This window comes from Ascaphus truei, chromosome 7 (genome assembly GCF_040206685.1).
Source record: "Ascaphus truei isolate aAscTru1 chromosome 7, aAscTru1.hap1, whole genome shotgun sequence".
NCBI lineage: Eukaryota > Metazoa > Chordata > Amphibia > Anura > Ascaphidae > Ascaphus > Ascaphus truei.
The window spans coordinates 57,288,860-57,305,509 of NC_134489.1; the positions used below are offsets into that span (position 1 = coordinate 57,288,860).

Here is a 16,650-nt window from a genome sequence, read left to right on the forward strand (position 1 = left end):
TATTGGGGAAAGGCAGGTATGTGCTCACAAGTGGTATTTTTATGTGCTATAAAATATATAGTTGCCTGTTGAAGTTCTTTTAATGATTTTTTAGAGCATTGGATTTCTAATCCATGCAGGGGATAAACTTTAGGCATTAGGTTGTATGGAATAGTACTCCGTTCTTAGTTACGTAGCTTATTAATAGCCATGTGTAAATCAAGTTGGTTTTTAAGTAAGATATTCACAGTTTTTGGTGGTTTCATATAATTTTTCCCAGCCGTTAATGGCCAAAATTTGAGTAATCTTGTTTCTCACATCTATACTTGTCATTTTTATTAGGGCTCTTGAACATAAAATTATACTTTATTTTTCCCTCACTTACCTCCGAAGTGGGATAAATGGAAGAAAATTGGCACCATTTTTTTTACCTAGACTGAGATTTTTTTTGCTCTTTTTGTAGCAATGGCTAATGGAGTTATGTGAGAAGAATGGATGGAAGCACAAGCGTTCCCCTATAATATGGAGGGAGCTGTTGGATAGGGGAGGGAAGGGACTACTTCTCGGGGGATTCAATGATTTCATGGAGCATGCTCAGGTAAAGCAACCCAAAACACAGAAATCATCTGCTAATATTATTCTAAAAATGTATATATGACCTAAATGTAAGCATAGTATAAACAAATCTTTAATATCTGATCCACAGTCAATTCCTGCATTCCCATAAGAGTCTAATCTTCCAATTGTGTCTGTACCATGTATTTTCCCCTTCATCTTGTTGAGCCAGCACTCCTATTATATATGGTAAAATGGCCTGGTGCCTGTCCCTTAAACATAAGTAAGAAATACGTTACCATCCGAGGACTGATAAAGTAGAGACAGCAACAGTAGATAAGTTGCAAAAAAAGATTATATTCGCTTGAACACCATAAACATCACAGACAACCAATGTTTCGACCCCGCAGAGTGGTCTTTATCAAGGGGGTGTGTATACAGTGCTACCAACAAGTGAATGTTTATATACCTAATCCCCAGTGACCCCACCCCACAAACAATCAAGATAATGAAGACAACCAAAGAAATCTGTGTGTGTGTATCATGTGTATCAAATGAGGTCTCCTAATCACAGGCGGGTGGCCATCTTGGAGAGTTCCTCACCGGTATACAATAGGTCCCGTGTGTCAGAATCAGCTGACTGCTCCCAGCCGATCGAAATCCGCGTCCCTGGGAATCATGGCAACTGTCCTTGCGTATGCGCACTGCTGCTGGCAGTGTCCGAATAGTTGGTAAAGTTTGAATACTAATAAATGCTGCCGTCCTGTAAAAATGCACTAGTAGATAGCGGGCGGCCATCTTGGAATATATTCTCCCTTAAAGTAGTCACGTTACAATAGTCCCCAGCCGGCAATATTAAGCGTCCCGTGGTTGCACACATTTCTTTGGTTATATAAACATTCTCTTGTTGGTAGCACTGTATACACATCCCCTTGATAAAGACCCCTCTGCGGGGTCGAAACGTTGGTTGTCTGTGATGTTTATGCTGTTCAAACTAATCTCTTTTGCAACTTATTGACTGTGCGCTGTATCTACTTTATCAGTCCTTGGATGGTAACGTATTTCTTATATATAGATATATATCTATATATAAATATAGATATATCTATATTTCGTTAGCCACAGAACGGTATCGTCTATTCGTTTTTGATTATATATAGATATATATATATCTATATAGATATAATTTAGGGGTAAAATCACGTCAACAAATAAAAAGTGGTACTTGTGTAATATTGAATAATAAATAGTAATGAAGTTGCCATAAACAAATATGTTAGTAAGTTCATAGGTAATGGCACAGATTTAACACACAGGAAATAGTTAGTAGATTAGGGGGAGGTATGGTGCCAAGGAAGTGTTTCTGCTCAGATAGTGGTCCTATAGTCACTTGGAAATGGATTCTGTAATAGATGAGCACGGTCATTCTGGATTCTGTAATAGATGGATGCTTCCTCTTGCCGCATGGGTTACTGCTTGGCGTCCTTGTCATCAGGGGACATTACAGCTCCGTCGACGAACCGCTCAACCAAGCCTGCCTCAGTTGCTCACCCTACACATTTCATGGGGCTCCTCCTACTTCCTCAAGGGTATTCTCGGATAGGTGGCTTCACAGGTGCCACATATAAGTAGCAAATTGCTCTTATGGTAAACGTGTATTAATAGATTATTAATAGTAATTTATTATTACCATGGCAACGCTAACCGCAATTCTATCAACCCTTTCGGTAACCTCTGCACACCAACGAAGCACAATAAAAGAACAGCAAATGCTGCTCTTTACATAAATAGGACAAATGATAAGAACAGTATATATTAGAAATCGAAATATAAAAACAGAGTTGGAATAACAAATTATATAAGTATAATAATGAGACAATGGTTCTAATAGAACAAGATACAATCCAGAAGGCAAGCCCATGATATATAGGTTTTTGATATTTTCTTTTTTGTAAAAAAAATTATATATATATGATTTGTTCTGCTTGCAACTATTATTTCATGGTGATTTTGGATAGTATGTACTGTGAGAGGTTTTGCATAATATACTTATTTCCCCCGTTCTCTTTGTGCACATACCCAAATATTTACAATATTGATGTTGCATGGGGTACTTAGATTTGGTTTTCCATTTTCCTTCAGTGATTTTCTAACATTCCCTGTTGTGCATATAGAAGGTGTGTAAATCCAAACATTGTGTTATTTGTTGTAGCAATATTATAATTTCACTTTGGACATGATGACTGGTCTCATGAAGGACATTGCTGTGGAGAACATTAAGACTTGCATTGAGGTCCAGAAAGAGGAGGAAGAACTTCAAAGCCTTTTTAACCCTATGCATGTCTGGGTCACTAGGTAGGAATGGAAAACATATTTGAAAAGTATTTTCCATTGAAATATTATGTATGTTTGAATTCTGCCACATACAATATTACACATTATGATTGTATCAGTCGTTATTACTGTAACTTGCATTCAGCGTAAGAGCACTTTCCCATGGTGGTGGTTTCTAGATTCCATTTGGAGTACATTGCTTTTGATCAATTTGTATTTGAACTTCGAGAAGTGAGTTTGCCTGTTAATTTTGTACATATCATAGTAGAATATCATAATGATAGTTCCGCATATATTTCCATTTTTTTCTAGTGCTTCAGCACCAACATGCTACAGTCTTATTCCAATGTTGGCTAATGGGGAAATCTTTGGGCTGAGCAAAGAAATTTGGTTGCATCTGTTGGACAGCAGCCACTGCAAGGATACTCTCCAGGCTCTAGTAATGGAGGCTGAAGACTTGGCATTTCCACTTCTCCGGAAAATCACAATGCACACTTTGTCTGATGATACATTTCTCCAGGCTGACTTTGTTATTGTGCTTGATGATGCCTTTCCTATGAATGATAAATCGCCTGAAACTTACATTAAGGAGTTCCCTGACCAATACATACAGTATGGAACCCTCATTGATCAGAATGCAAACAAGGGGGTGAAAGTAGTTGTGGCAGGAAGTAGCTATGTGAACCTCAAAGCACTTGTGATCATGAGCCATGCACCATCCATTGACCAGCACAATGTGGTGGCTTTGCCCACACAGCTGGAATTCGAAGCTAAAGCACAGATAGCAACGAAGCTAAATGTAAAGGCAGCAGGTGAGTATTAAAAATAAATATGCAATTAAAGTGTAATGTGTATATGTATAAATACATATTAATCTTAATAGCTATATTGGGCCGGAGAGGAATAGTGACCATAGAACCAATGTCTCCCTTTACGTCTTCTGGCCATTGTTACCTATTGCCTCTTTGTTTTGTGTTTCTGAAACCTGTATTTCTATCCTAAAACTACTGCTAGATACAGATTATCAAAATAATAAATAACATCTTACAAACTATGACCATAAGAATGTCATTTTCTGATTTGTAGATACAATCACCCCGTGGTGTATAGCATTGGCTCTCTACATATGTGTTTCGTCATGAGACCTGATGAATGTTGCTCAATTGAGAATTAATAGGCAATTCTCTTTGTCTCATCGTTCGTACAGAGGTAAAGGATGTAATTGTCTGGGGCAACATCAGTGGAATTAAGCACCTAGATCTGCACCAAGCAAAGATCTACAACTACGACAGTGCAGTGTGGGGGCCTCCACACTTCTCACGTTCATTGCTGAATGTCATATATGACAGGTACGCAAGCTTTTTTGTAATGTGAGAGAGGTTGAATGTTGCATTGTACCAAACCATTCAGTGAAGCTGTTGTATTGGGCTATGTAGTCTATGCTTTCTGTTCTACTTTATGTAAAGCAATGCATAATTGTAAAAAGTATAGGATATAGGTAGCACTCAGAGAGATAATCAATCTATACAAATGAGCAATGGTGGTGAGCCCCTTCTGGCCCATTCCCACAGACCAGAAGAGTATGTGATAGTTCCCTTAAAGCTGCAGTTCAAGCTCCCGTTTTTGTTGTTGTTTTTTTGTTGTTTTTTATTTTTTTTACTTCAATAGTTTCATGTGGGCAATCTCTACTTACCTAAAGAACTGCATAGCTGCCGGTCAATTCGTTCTCTGTCTATTGATCGGCGAAGTTTGACGACATCTTTAGATCTGGCGCTTCCAGCGCTTTATCATATATTTGTGATGAGTATAAAAATTAATAAAACGACTGAAAACATAAATATTGTATAGAATATAATATTGACTTTCTGTTAAACTTCCTTTGTTCAAGAAACTTCTTAACAATAATAACAACTTAATTATTGACATGTTGTTCTTCACAATTAGTTTTCCATTTGGGTCCCTCATTTGTGAAAAGTTTGCGAATGCTAAAATGTCACCACGTGTTAATTTGCTGCCAAGCAAAGCTCGCCATTGAAAGCAGTAGGCTGGACAGATCATTTGTTTTGCATTTTCACTTACTGTAAAAGTTTTTAAAAGTGTTGGAAAGTTTAAGAAATTGATGATGTTTCACATAAAAAAAACCTCAGTACATGCTCAAGGGGCAAGATACTAATATTATATTGGGTAAACTCATATAGACTTCTGGGGGGGGGGTGGGTATGCTGCTTTAGGGTGCAGTTGCACTAATGTTTTGGGAAATATTGAATCTTCTGTTTTTCTTTCTAGCGCTTAGCATTAAGCATAAGCCAAACCTTTAATCACAAAGGCTTTACCCCTATCCCTATTATAGACTGGATCCACTCACCTCAGTTAATATAACGTCACCTAAATAAAGATAGAACGTTATGTTTCCTGAGTTAAGGTATCCACAATGCTAATTATATACAAAACCAATGTCCAAACTAAATGTCATTAGCATAGGCTCAACGTCACGTTATTACAGAATAATGTTGCGTTAAGTTCCAAAACCAAAACTGTTTCGAGATGTTAAGTACGTCTTGGCAGTACTCTGATCCTGACCCCAAAATAGGCCTTTTGCTGGAATAGAGAGAGAGAGGAGAGGAAAGTAACATTAGTAAATATTGCATGGTTTACCTGTGGCCTTATACCAACCCAGACACGGCAAAAGACCTACTTCAGGGTCTGGATGGGAGTAACGCTAAGTTTAGCTATGACTGAAATAACGAGACGTTAAATCCTCACATGAACTTTAATGGAATTTAGTGGCTAGGACATGATATGTTAACACTTCATTTGTATCTGATTATCACTAATGACCATTATAGGTAACGCTATGCTACATCATGACTTAATGTTATGTTATTGTCCTTTGGGGATACAGTGTTACACTTAGGTTAACGTCACATTAAGTGACAACTGAGTTTAGTGGAGCTAGGCCTATGTCGTTTATAGAAAGCAGTATTCATTTTGAAAGTGGTCCAAAAAATACAAATACATGCAAAAAATCATTGGGGGGATACAGCTTAAAAATAAGCGTCAGTGTAGTAGATGAAAAGGCTTGGTAAAAAAAATCACAAAACAATAAAGTGTATTTTACAGCTGAGTTGTGAAAACTTCACTTTTTAGTTTCACTTGTAATGCCTTTACTAGTGAGCTCTGCTCAATAAAGATATTTTCTAATGTGCATCTAATTTGTGCTGGTAGTAACTGGGTGAAAAAAGATCTGACAGAGTGGAGTGGACGGTGGCAGCATCGCTCAGGCATGTCAGCTGCTCATTGTGTAGCCAAAGTGTTGTCCTGTTGGCAAGAAGATTCAACCACTGAAGAGATTGTTTCATTGGGCGTGATCAGCGAAGGTAAATATAAAGACAGAAATGGGACAAAAGTGGCAACTTTGTAGTTTTACAGAATGGCCTGCTGACGTGCATCAAGCAGTAACACTGGCTGCTTCATTGACTGATTGAAATGTAGTCATTGCTCTGATTTGCCTCTGTCTGTGTCATGAAGGGATTATGGTATTGGTTATCTGGAGTAATAGGAGTCATTCAAGGACAAGCCAATTGACTCGCATATTATTATACAGGGGAGTGATCTAGTGTTAATAACACTAGTGTTAATGTGGGTGGAAAATCCTGGTGTGAATCCCAGTGCCATTTCCTTGTGACTTTGGGTGTTTACTTTTTATAGTATGTCCCTCTGTCTCAGATATCAGTAATTACATTGTTACAATGAGATTCACTAAGCTCCGACAAAGTGTATTCCATTTTAGGCGGGATCAAGCTTCAATACGCCTTATCGTAGTTTAGTAAATCATGGCTAATTCCTTGGGACACTGTCTGATTTATCTGCAAAATTCCATCTACAGCACAATGTAAGTGAGAAACATTTGTAATTATTTTTAGGTATTATTTTTGCTTTGTCTAATATTCTTCACATAAATTAACCCCCAGTTCTGAGTTGACCGACCTTAGGGTTATGCAGATATTTGTATAGTCAATCACTGATACACATCATAATGCAAATTGAATACCTATATCTCTGAGCATTACACATCAATAGCAACGAATCCAAGGAAAACTCTCATATCGTTATATTGAAATCACTGATGATCATTGTGTGATAAATTGTGTACGGAAACTGTTAGTATGTAACAAAAGGTAGTGATAGGATTAGGGCAGGAGTGGCCATCTTCAGTATTCAAGGGCCACCAACAGGTCATGTTTTAAGGATATCCCTGCTTCAGCACAGGTGGCTCAGTCAATGACTGAGCCTCTGATTGTGCCACCTTTGCTGAAGCAGGGATATCCTTTAAACCTGACCTGTTGGTGGCCCTTGAGTACTGGAGATGGACACCTCTGGATTAGGGTATTAGGAATCATAGTGGAAATGTGCTTTTACAGTTGTGAAAGTGACCACTCACATAGACAGGTCAGCCGAGACCACTTTGAACCAAATATTGTATTTATTGTCAGGTTAGAAACTCTGACCAGTCAAAGAAAATGTAAAAAGTGATGAACTCCGCCAAGTTTTGTCCATGTAAGAAATGAAGGAAGATACTAATTTTTTGGTTTTACATTCTGTTGTTTTGCTTCCCTCAGGCCAGTTCAAACTCCCAGAAGGTATTGTTTACTCCCTGCCGGTACAGTTTCAGAATGGGAAATGGCAGGTCTATAATAAGACCACCATTCCAGAAGAAGCTGAGGAGAAGCTAACGCTGGCAGCCAACGAGCTGATCAAGGTAATATGGGGTTGGAATCGCAATGAAAACACCAATTTCTTAACTTTGACTAAATTCAGGAGTAGTTAAACAGAGACTGAGATCTGTATATTTATCAACCATTATTGCACAATCAATTTTTCCTCTTCCTTCCACCAATACAGAGTTTCTATAAGGAGATTGTGGGCTAGTTCTGGTTATTTATGTCTACCCTTTATAAGGAAATGTTGGACTATAGTAAAACACGATGAATTGGTGTTAGATTAGAAAACAAGGACTGGATTATAACCTAGTTATCCTATGGATTCAACAAAAGACAAAAAGCCCATATAATACAGCCAATATGACAAATTATATAGTTAAATACATATATGTCTTCTTATAACAAGGACATTTAGTCAAATTCTTTGTCCAAAGTATTTTTAAGACTGTAACATGCCTAGGTATCCCCTTTTTACAAGTCCTAACACTACAGGCAAATGCTTTCTTAACCTCTCTAATGGAAGGAGACATGGTCATTCACAGGTGCACAATAAGACCTGCTATTTATGTAGCATTGGAGCTTTTTGTCTTTTGTTAGGTCACAATCCCAGTAGCACTCCTTTTGACACAAATATATATGGTGTGATGGGTTTGGGTTCTGAGCTTGCAGCCTTTGAGTCCGGCTGGTAGTACTGCAGGTCGACATCTTCTCTAGGTGACATTACAACATAACTTAAAATTAGAGCAGTGATTCCCAACCAGGGTTTCGAGGAACCCTGGGGTTCCTTGGAGCCGTCCCAGGGGTTCTGCCTACCCGCACTCACTGTGCAGCCCGTGACGGGGGGGGGGGGGTGATGTGAGATGCAGGGGGGTGGATATATGAGGATGATTATGATGAGGGGTGCTGGGAGAGGTTTGATGATGATATGGGGGGCTGGGGGAGATATGATGATGATTTTACATGTGCGGCTTGATTTTATGAATATTTATTGGGGGTGGGGGGGGGGATGGGGTCATTTTAAAATGTATTGAGGCAATGGGGGTCTTTTTAAAATGTATTGGGGCAGTGGGGGTCTTTTTAAAATGTATTGAGGTGGTGGGGGCCATTTTAATATGTATTGGCAGGGGCATTTTTAATATGTATTGGCGGAGGCGGGTATTTTTATTATGTATTGCGGAGTGGGGTTATATGTATTTAGGGGGGTGGTTTTTTTTGGTATGTATTTTCTGGGGGGGATTGAGTGAGAGTGGGGTAATTGACGGTAGGGGCGAGTGAGTGGAGAGAGGGGGGAGGGAGTGAGTGAGGAAAAGAGGGAGTAAGAGTGAGACGCAGGGGAGAAATACATGTGAGGGGGGAGAGTGAGTGGGACGGAGTGGAGATAAATACATGGTTAGAGGGGAGAAATAGAAGGGGCTCATGAGGTGTGAAATGAACCCAATATGTGTCAGCCAGGTAGGGGTTCCCTGAGATTTTTGAAATACTTCAAGGGTTCCACCAAACAGAAAAGGTTGGGAATCACTGAGTTAGAGGGACATTCTCTGTAATAGTGGCATGTAATTTATATGGGGAGGCAGACCTTTCAAGATTGGCCACAATTCCTCTTATGGAGATCTTATTGAGATTACTTACGCAATTTAATATACACAATACCATTATGTACGTCCTTGTATATATGCACCCAATAGAAGAATGATATGATTATCAGATCTATTTTTTTTAAGTCTTATGTAGTCAATCCACCAGCTGATCTACATAACTGAAGGTTTTGCGTTTTACATGTGTAACTCCTGTTAGTTTGCAAAATAAAGCAACGTTTACAAACTTTACTAATGTAGATTGCCTTCCTTAAAGATGCAGTTTCTGCCAATATGACCTATGAAAATTAGCTCAATGTGATGACCTTTAAAGCAGATTACCAACCTTAAATGCATTTATTTTTTTTGATGTTTTATTTAAATGTGAGGAGAGTGTTCCTATTGCAACTATTTATCACGTTTTCTGCTCTTCTCCAGTCAGCACAGAGCGCTTTCCATGCAAATTACAAAGGATCTTATCAGAAACAAAATGTCATCCTAATTTTTTTCAGATAAGGTTCTCTGAGGTCTGCTAGTGTCACTAAGTAACAGGGCTCATGTTTAGGAACAAAATACATTACAGGCATACCCCGCTTTAACATACGCAATGGGACTGGAGCACGTATGTAAAGCGAAAATGTACTTAAAGTGAAGCACTACCTTTTTTCCACTTTACAATGCATGTACTGTACTGCAAACATCATATACGTGCATAACTGATGTAAATAATGCATTTGTAACCAAAATAAATACAGTAGGCTTTATTAAAATAAAATCTTTAATGTCAGCTGATTTTTCTTATAAGTGCTGACAGATACAACATGGATGAATGGAAAATTATTTTAAAAATATGTAGGAAGGATGAAGGAGAGGGCATATCTTCTACTGTACAGTATTTTTACTGAAAGGGCATGAAGGTGAGGTGCATTTATTTGACTGACTGATATATTTTTGGGACTTTGATTTGTGTCTTTGGTGAAAACAACACAGTACAATACTGTACAGTACAGTGTTTTACAATACTGTGCTTCCTTAGGCCGCGCGTATAGTGCCCGCGACCGGCGACGTCACCCATCCCCGCTAGCGAAAGTTATATTTCGCTTTGCCGCGGCGTCGCAGGCTCCCGGACATTTGATTTGTTCAGGGGCTGTCACGTGAGGTGACACCCTTGAAAAATCAAATATTCCCGGCCTCCAAAATCCGCTCCGTCGCATTGCCGCTGTCGCGCTTACTATAAGCGCACGTGGCGGCAATGTGTTTGTTTTTGGCCGGAATCGCTGGCACTATACGCACGGTTTTACTCAGGTCCTTGATCAGCTTGGCTTACACGCACTCCCTCAGTCACGCACGCACGCACTCCCTCAGTCACACAATCTCTCACGCACTCTCACTCAGTCACGCACGCACACACACTCACTCAGTCAGTCACGCATACACAGTCAGTCACGCACGCACACTCAGTCAGTCACGCACACACAGCCAGTCAGTCACGCACACGCACACACTCAGTCACGCACACTCAGTCAGTCACGCACACATACACACTCAGTCATGCACACTCAGTCAGTCACGCACACATACACACTCAGTCACGCACACACTCAGTCACACACACACACACTCACACACACTCACACACACACACACACACACACACACACACACACACTGAGAGACACACACACACTGAGAGACACACACACACACACTGAGAGACACACAGACACACACACACACACACACACAGACACACACAAGCACAGAATGCAGTAGAAGAGCACCTCCTCCTCCCCCGTAGCCCGTAACTCACATGCAAAGTTCCGTTCTACAGCAGCAGCAGCAGGCTAGAGCGAGCTCTGAGGAGGAGGGAGGGGGAGGAGGGAGCAGGAGGGAGGAGGGTGATGGGAGGAGGGAGGAGAGCGGAGGAGAGAAGAGCCAGGAGCTGCAGTGCGGGCGGAATCACTGCTATAGCTGCTGATTGATTGCGCGCCCGATCTCCCCGTTCCCCCTGCCATCTGGCCTCGTTCTCCCTTACCTGCACTCACGCTCAGTTAGGGACCACAATGAAGGAGGTTGCTGTATTGGAGGTGCGCATGCACGCACGCCGCCCCCTGGTGTCCGTACTCGCGAAGCATGCGTACGTACACAGGGGTATGGTGTAACTAAAAATAAATGTACGTACTTGCGAGTGTACGTAAAGCGGGTGTACGTAAAACGGGGTATGCCTGTATCTTGCTCTTATTTTACAGGCTGGTGGGAAACCCGTACTATTCAGAGGATTTCAAACACCCCTTGTGATACAAAACCTTCTTCAGTCGAAAGGCCTTGGTATAATTTAGAATGGAGATGAGATATTGAGGGTGATAACTTTAATATTACAATACAAAAAACTAGAAATGAAAGCCATAATGAGACATCTTACACCTCTGACTACATAGAGACCCCGGTAGAAATTAAATGCAGCCTTGGGCCAAAGTTATTTACCAATGTCTTACACATACCACCGGCCCAGGGGGCAGTGTGAACGACCCTGCTATAGATTATAACCATGTACAACATACATTAGGAACTTAATCTTTTTGCTGGAGACTTTGTAATTATTTTTGGACACCAATCTTATTAAAATGATTATTTTGATCAGGGTTTATATTAACTGATAGATCAATACACCCTTTAATCGTATTATTGTCACATAGTAATTCAATTTTTCCTATTTATGTTTCAGCAATAACATAACAAGGCAATTACTTTGATCCATGTACGTGTTGTTTCTACACCTTTTATGCAAACATTGTTGTCACTGGTATATTGATTCCCCTGCATGTATCCACCTGCTTATGGTCCATTGTGCTGGGATCAATTCAACAGACAGTACTAATATATACCTGATTTATATACTTAACTGTTATCATTTTTTATTTCATTCCCTACCATTATACTTGGAGCCTGATTATGTTACAAGGCCAATCTTTAGATTCGGTGTCACTTTATATGTATGGGCTGTGAAACCTTTTAATGGACCAACAGGTCATACAAGGTTGCCTTGCCCATAAGCTTTCAAGACTGCAGAGGTATCCTACTGATGAACAGACCTCTTCCGTTTCGAAAGCTTATACACAAGACAACTTTGTACAATTGAAATGTTGGTCCACACAAAGGTATCACTGCCCACAAAGGTCGGGAGTCATCAAAGCGTGACTCGCGCCTGAATCTGCATTATCTACCTTTTTACTTTAATGGCGGATATCGCACTTTGATGACTCCTGGCCAAAGTATCTTACTCTTTCTGAGACAAAAAAGCTACCAGCACCCTCCAATTTTTATGGTGCACATTTTAACAGTAACTTTGGATTTTGGATTCTTGTGTGTTTTGTAGTAATTCACAGTGCTAGAAAGTACAGTATGGTCTGGTGGTAATTTATTATGACTGACGTAGCTTATACCCCTCAATGGGGGTAGATTTGTTTTTATTTCCGTAGAAAAGCGCTATGTGTAAGCAATTGGTGAACAATCGGGACTGAGTTAAGACCTGTTAAAATGAATGTCCTTTTTGTCAGGTCCGCCGAATTAAAGCATATCGGCTGTTTATGATTATCTGTTTGACTAATGAAGGCTTCATAATTACCTTGCAAGAAATGCCAACAATTTACCTCTAGTTTTGAGGACTGCCAAACAGTCATATAGTCAAGACGTTGGATAAAGATTGGGAATATCCACCAGAGCAGTGTTTCGCCATGAAAAAGTTAAAAAATATATATATATTTCAAAATACTGTATCTGTCTGATTTTGTTGCTGCTGTATGGTGCCAATCAGCTATATTTAATACATTTAATATAGTTGAAGTCTTAGACTTGATACAAAAATTAGTTCAGCTGACTCAAAATCTGTGAGAATTATAGGAAAATGAGTGAGAGCAGACAAGTTTAACCCTTTGGGTGTCATGACGTAGCTACCGTATCACGAGGTATGGCATGTCAGGGAGCATCTCAGGGGCTCCATGACATAGTAACTACTGTATGTCAGGGTCTTGTTGCTTTATTGCTACAGGAGATTACGTTGAGCACGCCTGTGGAGTGCTGATCACGTTCTAAACGAACGAGGAATGTAAGAGGAACCTCCTCCGCTTCTGTTCACATCAGTGATGTTGTGATCATGTGATCGCTGCCCAGATGTGATCACATGATCGCAACGTGCAGGAGTGTCTGCAGACATTTTGGCATTCAAAATGTTAAAGGAGCATCATGTGATACAGTAATAACAAGCTACATTGATTCAAATCTTTTATTTCAGGAGAAGGAGACTGTTTTTGGAGTCCAACAAGACGCACAAATAATAATAGAGGAATGTAAGGAAGATGATGTTATTGGTAAGTAAGATGGTTCCTATGAGTTGAGTATCGTAGCGACTTTAGTTAAGAAAAACGTGATCCTTCCATTAAATTGTTTATGATCATTTTCAAAATAATCTAAAACTGTATACTTTGCTGACTAATATCTTCAAAAAAGGTTAATATACTTGGACAACATAAAAATGGACACGTTATACATAAACCATGGGACCATATAAGATCCTTATTCCCCTCAAAAACATCAATATATTTATAGATAGTGTACATAGTTAGTGTAATAAAGGTAGCACAGATGCTATAGGACTAGGACAGTGTTCAGATTATACTCATGTTAGGAGTATTATTAAATGTGGCTGTTTTTTATGCTTTGTTCTACAGTACAGTATATAAATCAATTAGCACTAATTATTATTGGGAAATACCTTACTCTGGTTCAATTCTACTACCCATGGCTGATTTTGGCTACAACTATCTTTAAACACATCTCAACTCTCTTCATTGTATTTGTTCTTATGTTTCCTTTATCTTTCTTACAGAGTCTGAAGCTGTTATTTCCACAGCAATAAGCAGTGATGCTGTGTTACCTACTATGGAAAACCCCAGCGATGAAAATGACTGAAAGATTTTAATGCCTTTCATGCGTGTCTTTTTTGCTTTAGTATAAAATAGAATCGCATCTCCTTTCCCATGGTTTATTATACAGTACCTGCCTAGTAGCATGTGAAACAACTTTCATTTTTTCCCACATACTGTAAATCTTTACTATAGTCAAACAACAAAATGTGTGTTTGATCCGTTCTCATTGAAAAAAAAAAAAAAATGTTTTGTAATTTTAAATAGTGCAATTAGCAATGACTATGTATGGTATGGAGGACTATAGAGTAGTTCAAGCAAGTTAAAATAGTGAGTGCAATGTATTTAGTGATTTGGGTGAGTTTAGTGAATTTGTCATAGAGCTTTCTTTGAACCCAGATCTCCAACAGGGCAGCATCTCCTCCTCACTCCTATATGATTCGTGCTTCTTACTTCATTCCTTTGCTGCAGGGACAACAGTTATGTAGGAAATCACCCAATGGCTCCATTAACTATCTCTGTTGGGTCTATATTGTCCCAAAGAGATGTTATGTTCCGAGATTCACGTTAGCTCAAACTGTCTCCTGTCTCCAGTGCCCAGTTGCAGTGCAGAACTGTGGTTGGAAGATACTATGTAAATGCAAAATGTTACTTACACGGATGGTTAAAATACTGTGCAATTCTAGTAAATTCAAGTAAAACACAAAATCTAAATACTAAAACCAAATCCAATTATATATTTTATTTTAGAAACAGATTTCACTTTTCTTCCATAATCAGTTCAAATCAATGACACTTTACTATCATAGTAGCATTCTTCCTTTCTCATTACGCGCCTAGTATTCCAGGAAAGTGGGTGTATATTTTGTGGATCAATAGTGCTTTTAGGAGCCAGACTTTTGGGCCTATTACACATATCCTCAATTATTCAACTAAAATATTATGCAAGTAATTTTTTCATGACTGCGTTCTTTCACTTTATTGCAAATCCAATCTATGTTACCAGGTGAAATTGGGCTTTTGAAATAAAAGTGTGTCTCCCAGTGAAGTGTGTCACTTAGCACCTGGTGAGCTTCATTTTGGTTACCCTAACATCATCACGCCTATTGCTCTTTTCAGGAAATAACTATTTAATTTAATTAAGGTGTTGTACTTCCAGGCTCAAACAGAGAGGCCAATCTTTGCTTTTCAGTTGCCATGGCAACATCTGGTTCTTCAGATGTCCAGAAAATACTTTGTGTTTCCAACCCAGGAACAAAAAACAGTAACTATAAGATAACGCTGAAATTACCCTTTTAAACTTGGATCAAGGGAGTTGCTTGCCTTTAATTATTAAGGCTGTGTATTACTAATTAATGCGCTTCTATATTCGTCATATTTTCAACACCTACAGTGTGCTGGCTTCTTAGAGGCACAGTTCTCTCACCACTAGCAAGTGTTCATTGAATAAGTAAATGTTACAATTAAAGGAAAAACCGTATAATTTCTTCCATTTGCTGGTCTAACATAGTTAACAGGACAGAAGCCAGAAGAAAACATCAGCATTAAGGACTCGGAGGTATGAGATTACATTGTGTGTAATGGCAGACAGGAGACATTTATTTTTCATAGTGAGTAGAGCAGATTACTGCTTTAAACGGACACTTCAATATAAAGAAGGTGAGTATTTATTTATAAAATGTTTTACCAGGAAATAATACATTAAGAATTACCTCTCTTAGAAAGGTCATTCATATTGTATAATTGGTTTGTGAGCTGGGAGTACTCCAAATGGACATCTACTTTCGTCTTATTTGATTAGTTTCTGGTTCTCTATTATCTGAATAGTTTCTGCGTTAACTGATGTGAACTGCAGTGACAGTAGCAATTGGCTCTAATCCCGATCAAAAATTAAAAAATATCCTTTTTTTTTTACACTTGCTGTTATTAGCATTTGCACCCTTTTTAAAGGCCGGGAGAGAAGGTGCTTGGCGTATACTGACGGTGAGAGAGTTCCACAGGTAAGAGGCAGCGAGGGAAAAAGGTTTAAGGCGAGAGAGTAGTAGAGGTGAAAGGGTTGGAGAGGTGGCCGTTATGGGTAGAGCCCTGGAGACGAGCTGCTACTGTATGTCAAATGTAATAAACTTGTTGGTCGAGTTTGTAACACTTGACGCAGATCTGCTTGCCAGGTACAATAATTTGCAATGCCGCCGAACATTTTTTAGGACGTACAGATATGGCCAACATTTTTGCATGCTCCCATGGGTGTGATAGCTCGGCAGCCCCATCACCGTTTCATTAAAAAGTTCAATCAAACTTTTAAGCCCAAAGTGTTTGGGGAAATGTGATATTTAAAACAGAGGGGAGAGGGGTTTAAATGATGCCAAATCGCTGGAACTATTTGAGGCTGAAATGTCTGTTCTTCAGTAATGACTATGCTCTTGCTCATTCAGGACCCCATAATTCTGGCTCCAAAAAATAAAATCATCATTTATACTTAAAGCAGTAGCCATACCGCTAAAAAATATTAATGTAAGTAATAAGTAATAACCTAAAGTTCATGTTGCTGGGATCTGTTTCTTATGT

General features: G+C 39.2%; 1 protein-coding gene across 3 annotated transcripts in view; it reads left to right on the top strand.

Annotated features, from left to right (window-relative positions):
- The window catches only part of MDH1B (malate dehydrogenase 1B), a 29,376-nt gene extending 14,248 nt beyond the window's left edge, over window positions 1-15,128 (top strand). For 2 of the 3 annotated variants that reach the window (XM_075608527.1, XM_075608531.1), the window contains exons 3-10: window positions 443-577; window positions 2,747-2,889; window positions 3,181-3,680; window positions 4,076-4,217; window positions 6,094-6,245; window positions 7,488-7,627; window positions 13,455-13,530; window positions 14,049-15,128. In XM_075608527.1, the coding sequence (XP_075464642.1) occupies window positions 443-577; window positions 2,747-2,889; window positions 3,181-3,680; window positions 4,076-4,217; window positions 6,094-6,245; window positions 7,488-7,627; window positions 13,455-13,530; window positions 14,049-14,131 (1,371 nt within the window). In that variant the 3' untranslated portion in view covers window positions 14,132-15,128. The remainder of the gene's footprint in view (window positions 1-442; window positions 578-2,746; window positions 2,890-3,180; window positions 3,681-4,075; window positions 4,218-6,093; window positions 6,246-7,487; window positions 7,628-13,454; window positions 13,531-14,048) is intronic. The other variant, XM_075608530.1, reaches the window with a different exon arrangement.
- The last annotated feature ends 1,522 nt before the right edge of the window (window positions 15,129-16,650 follow it).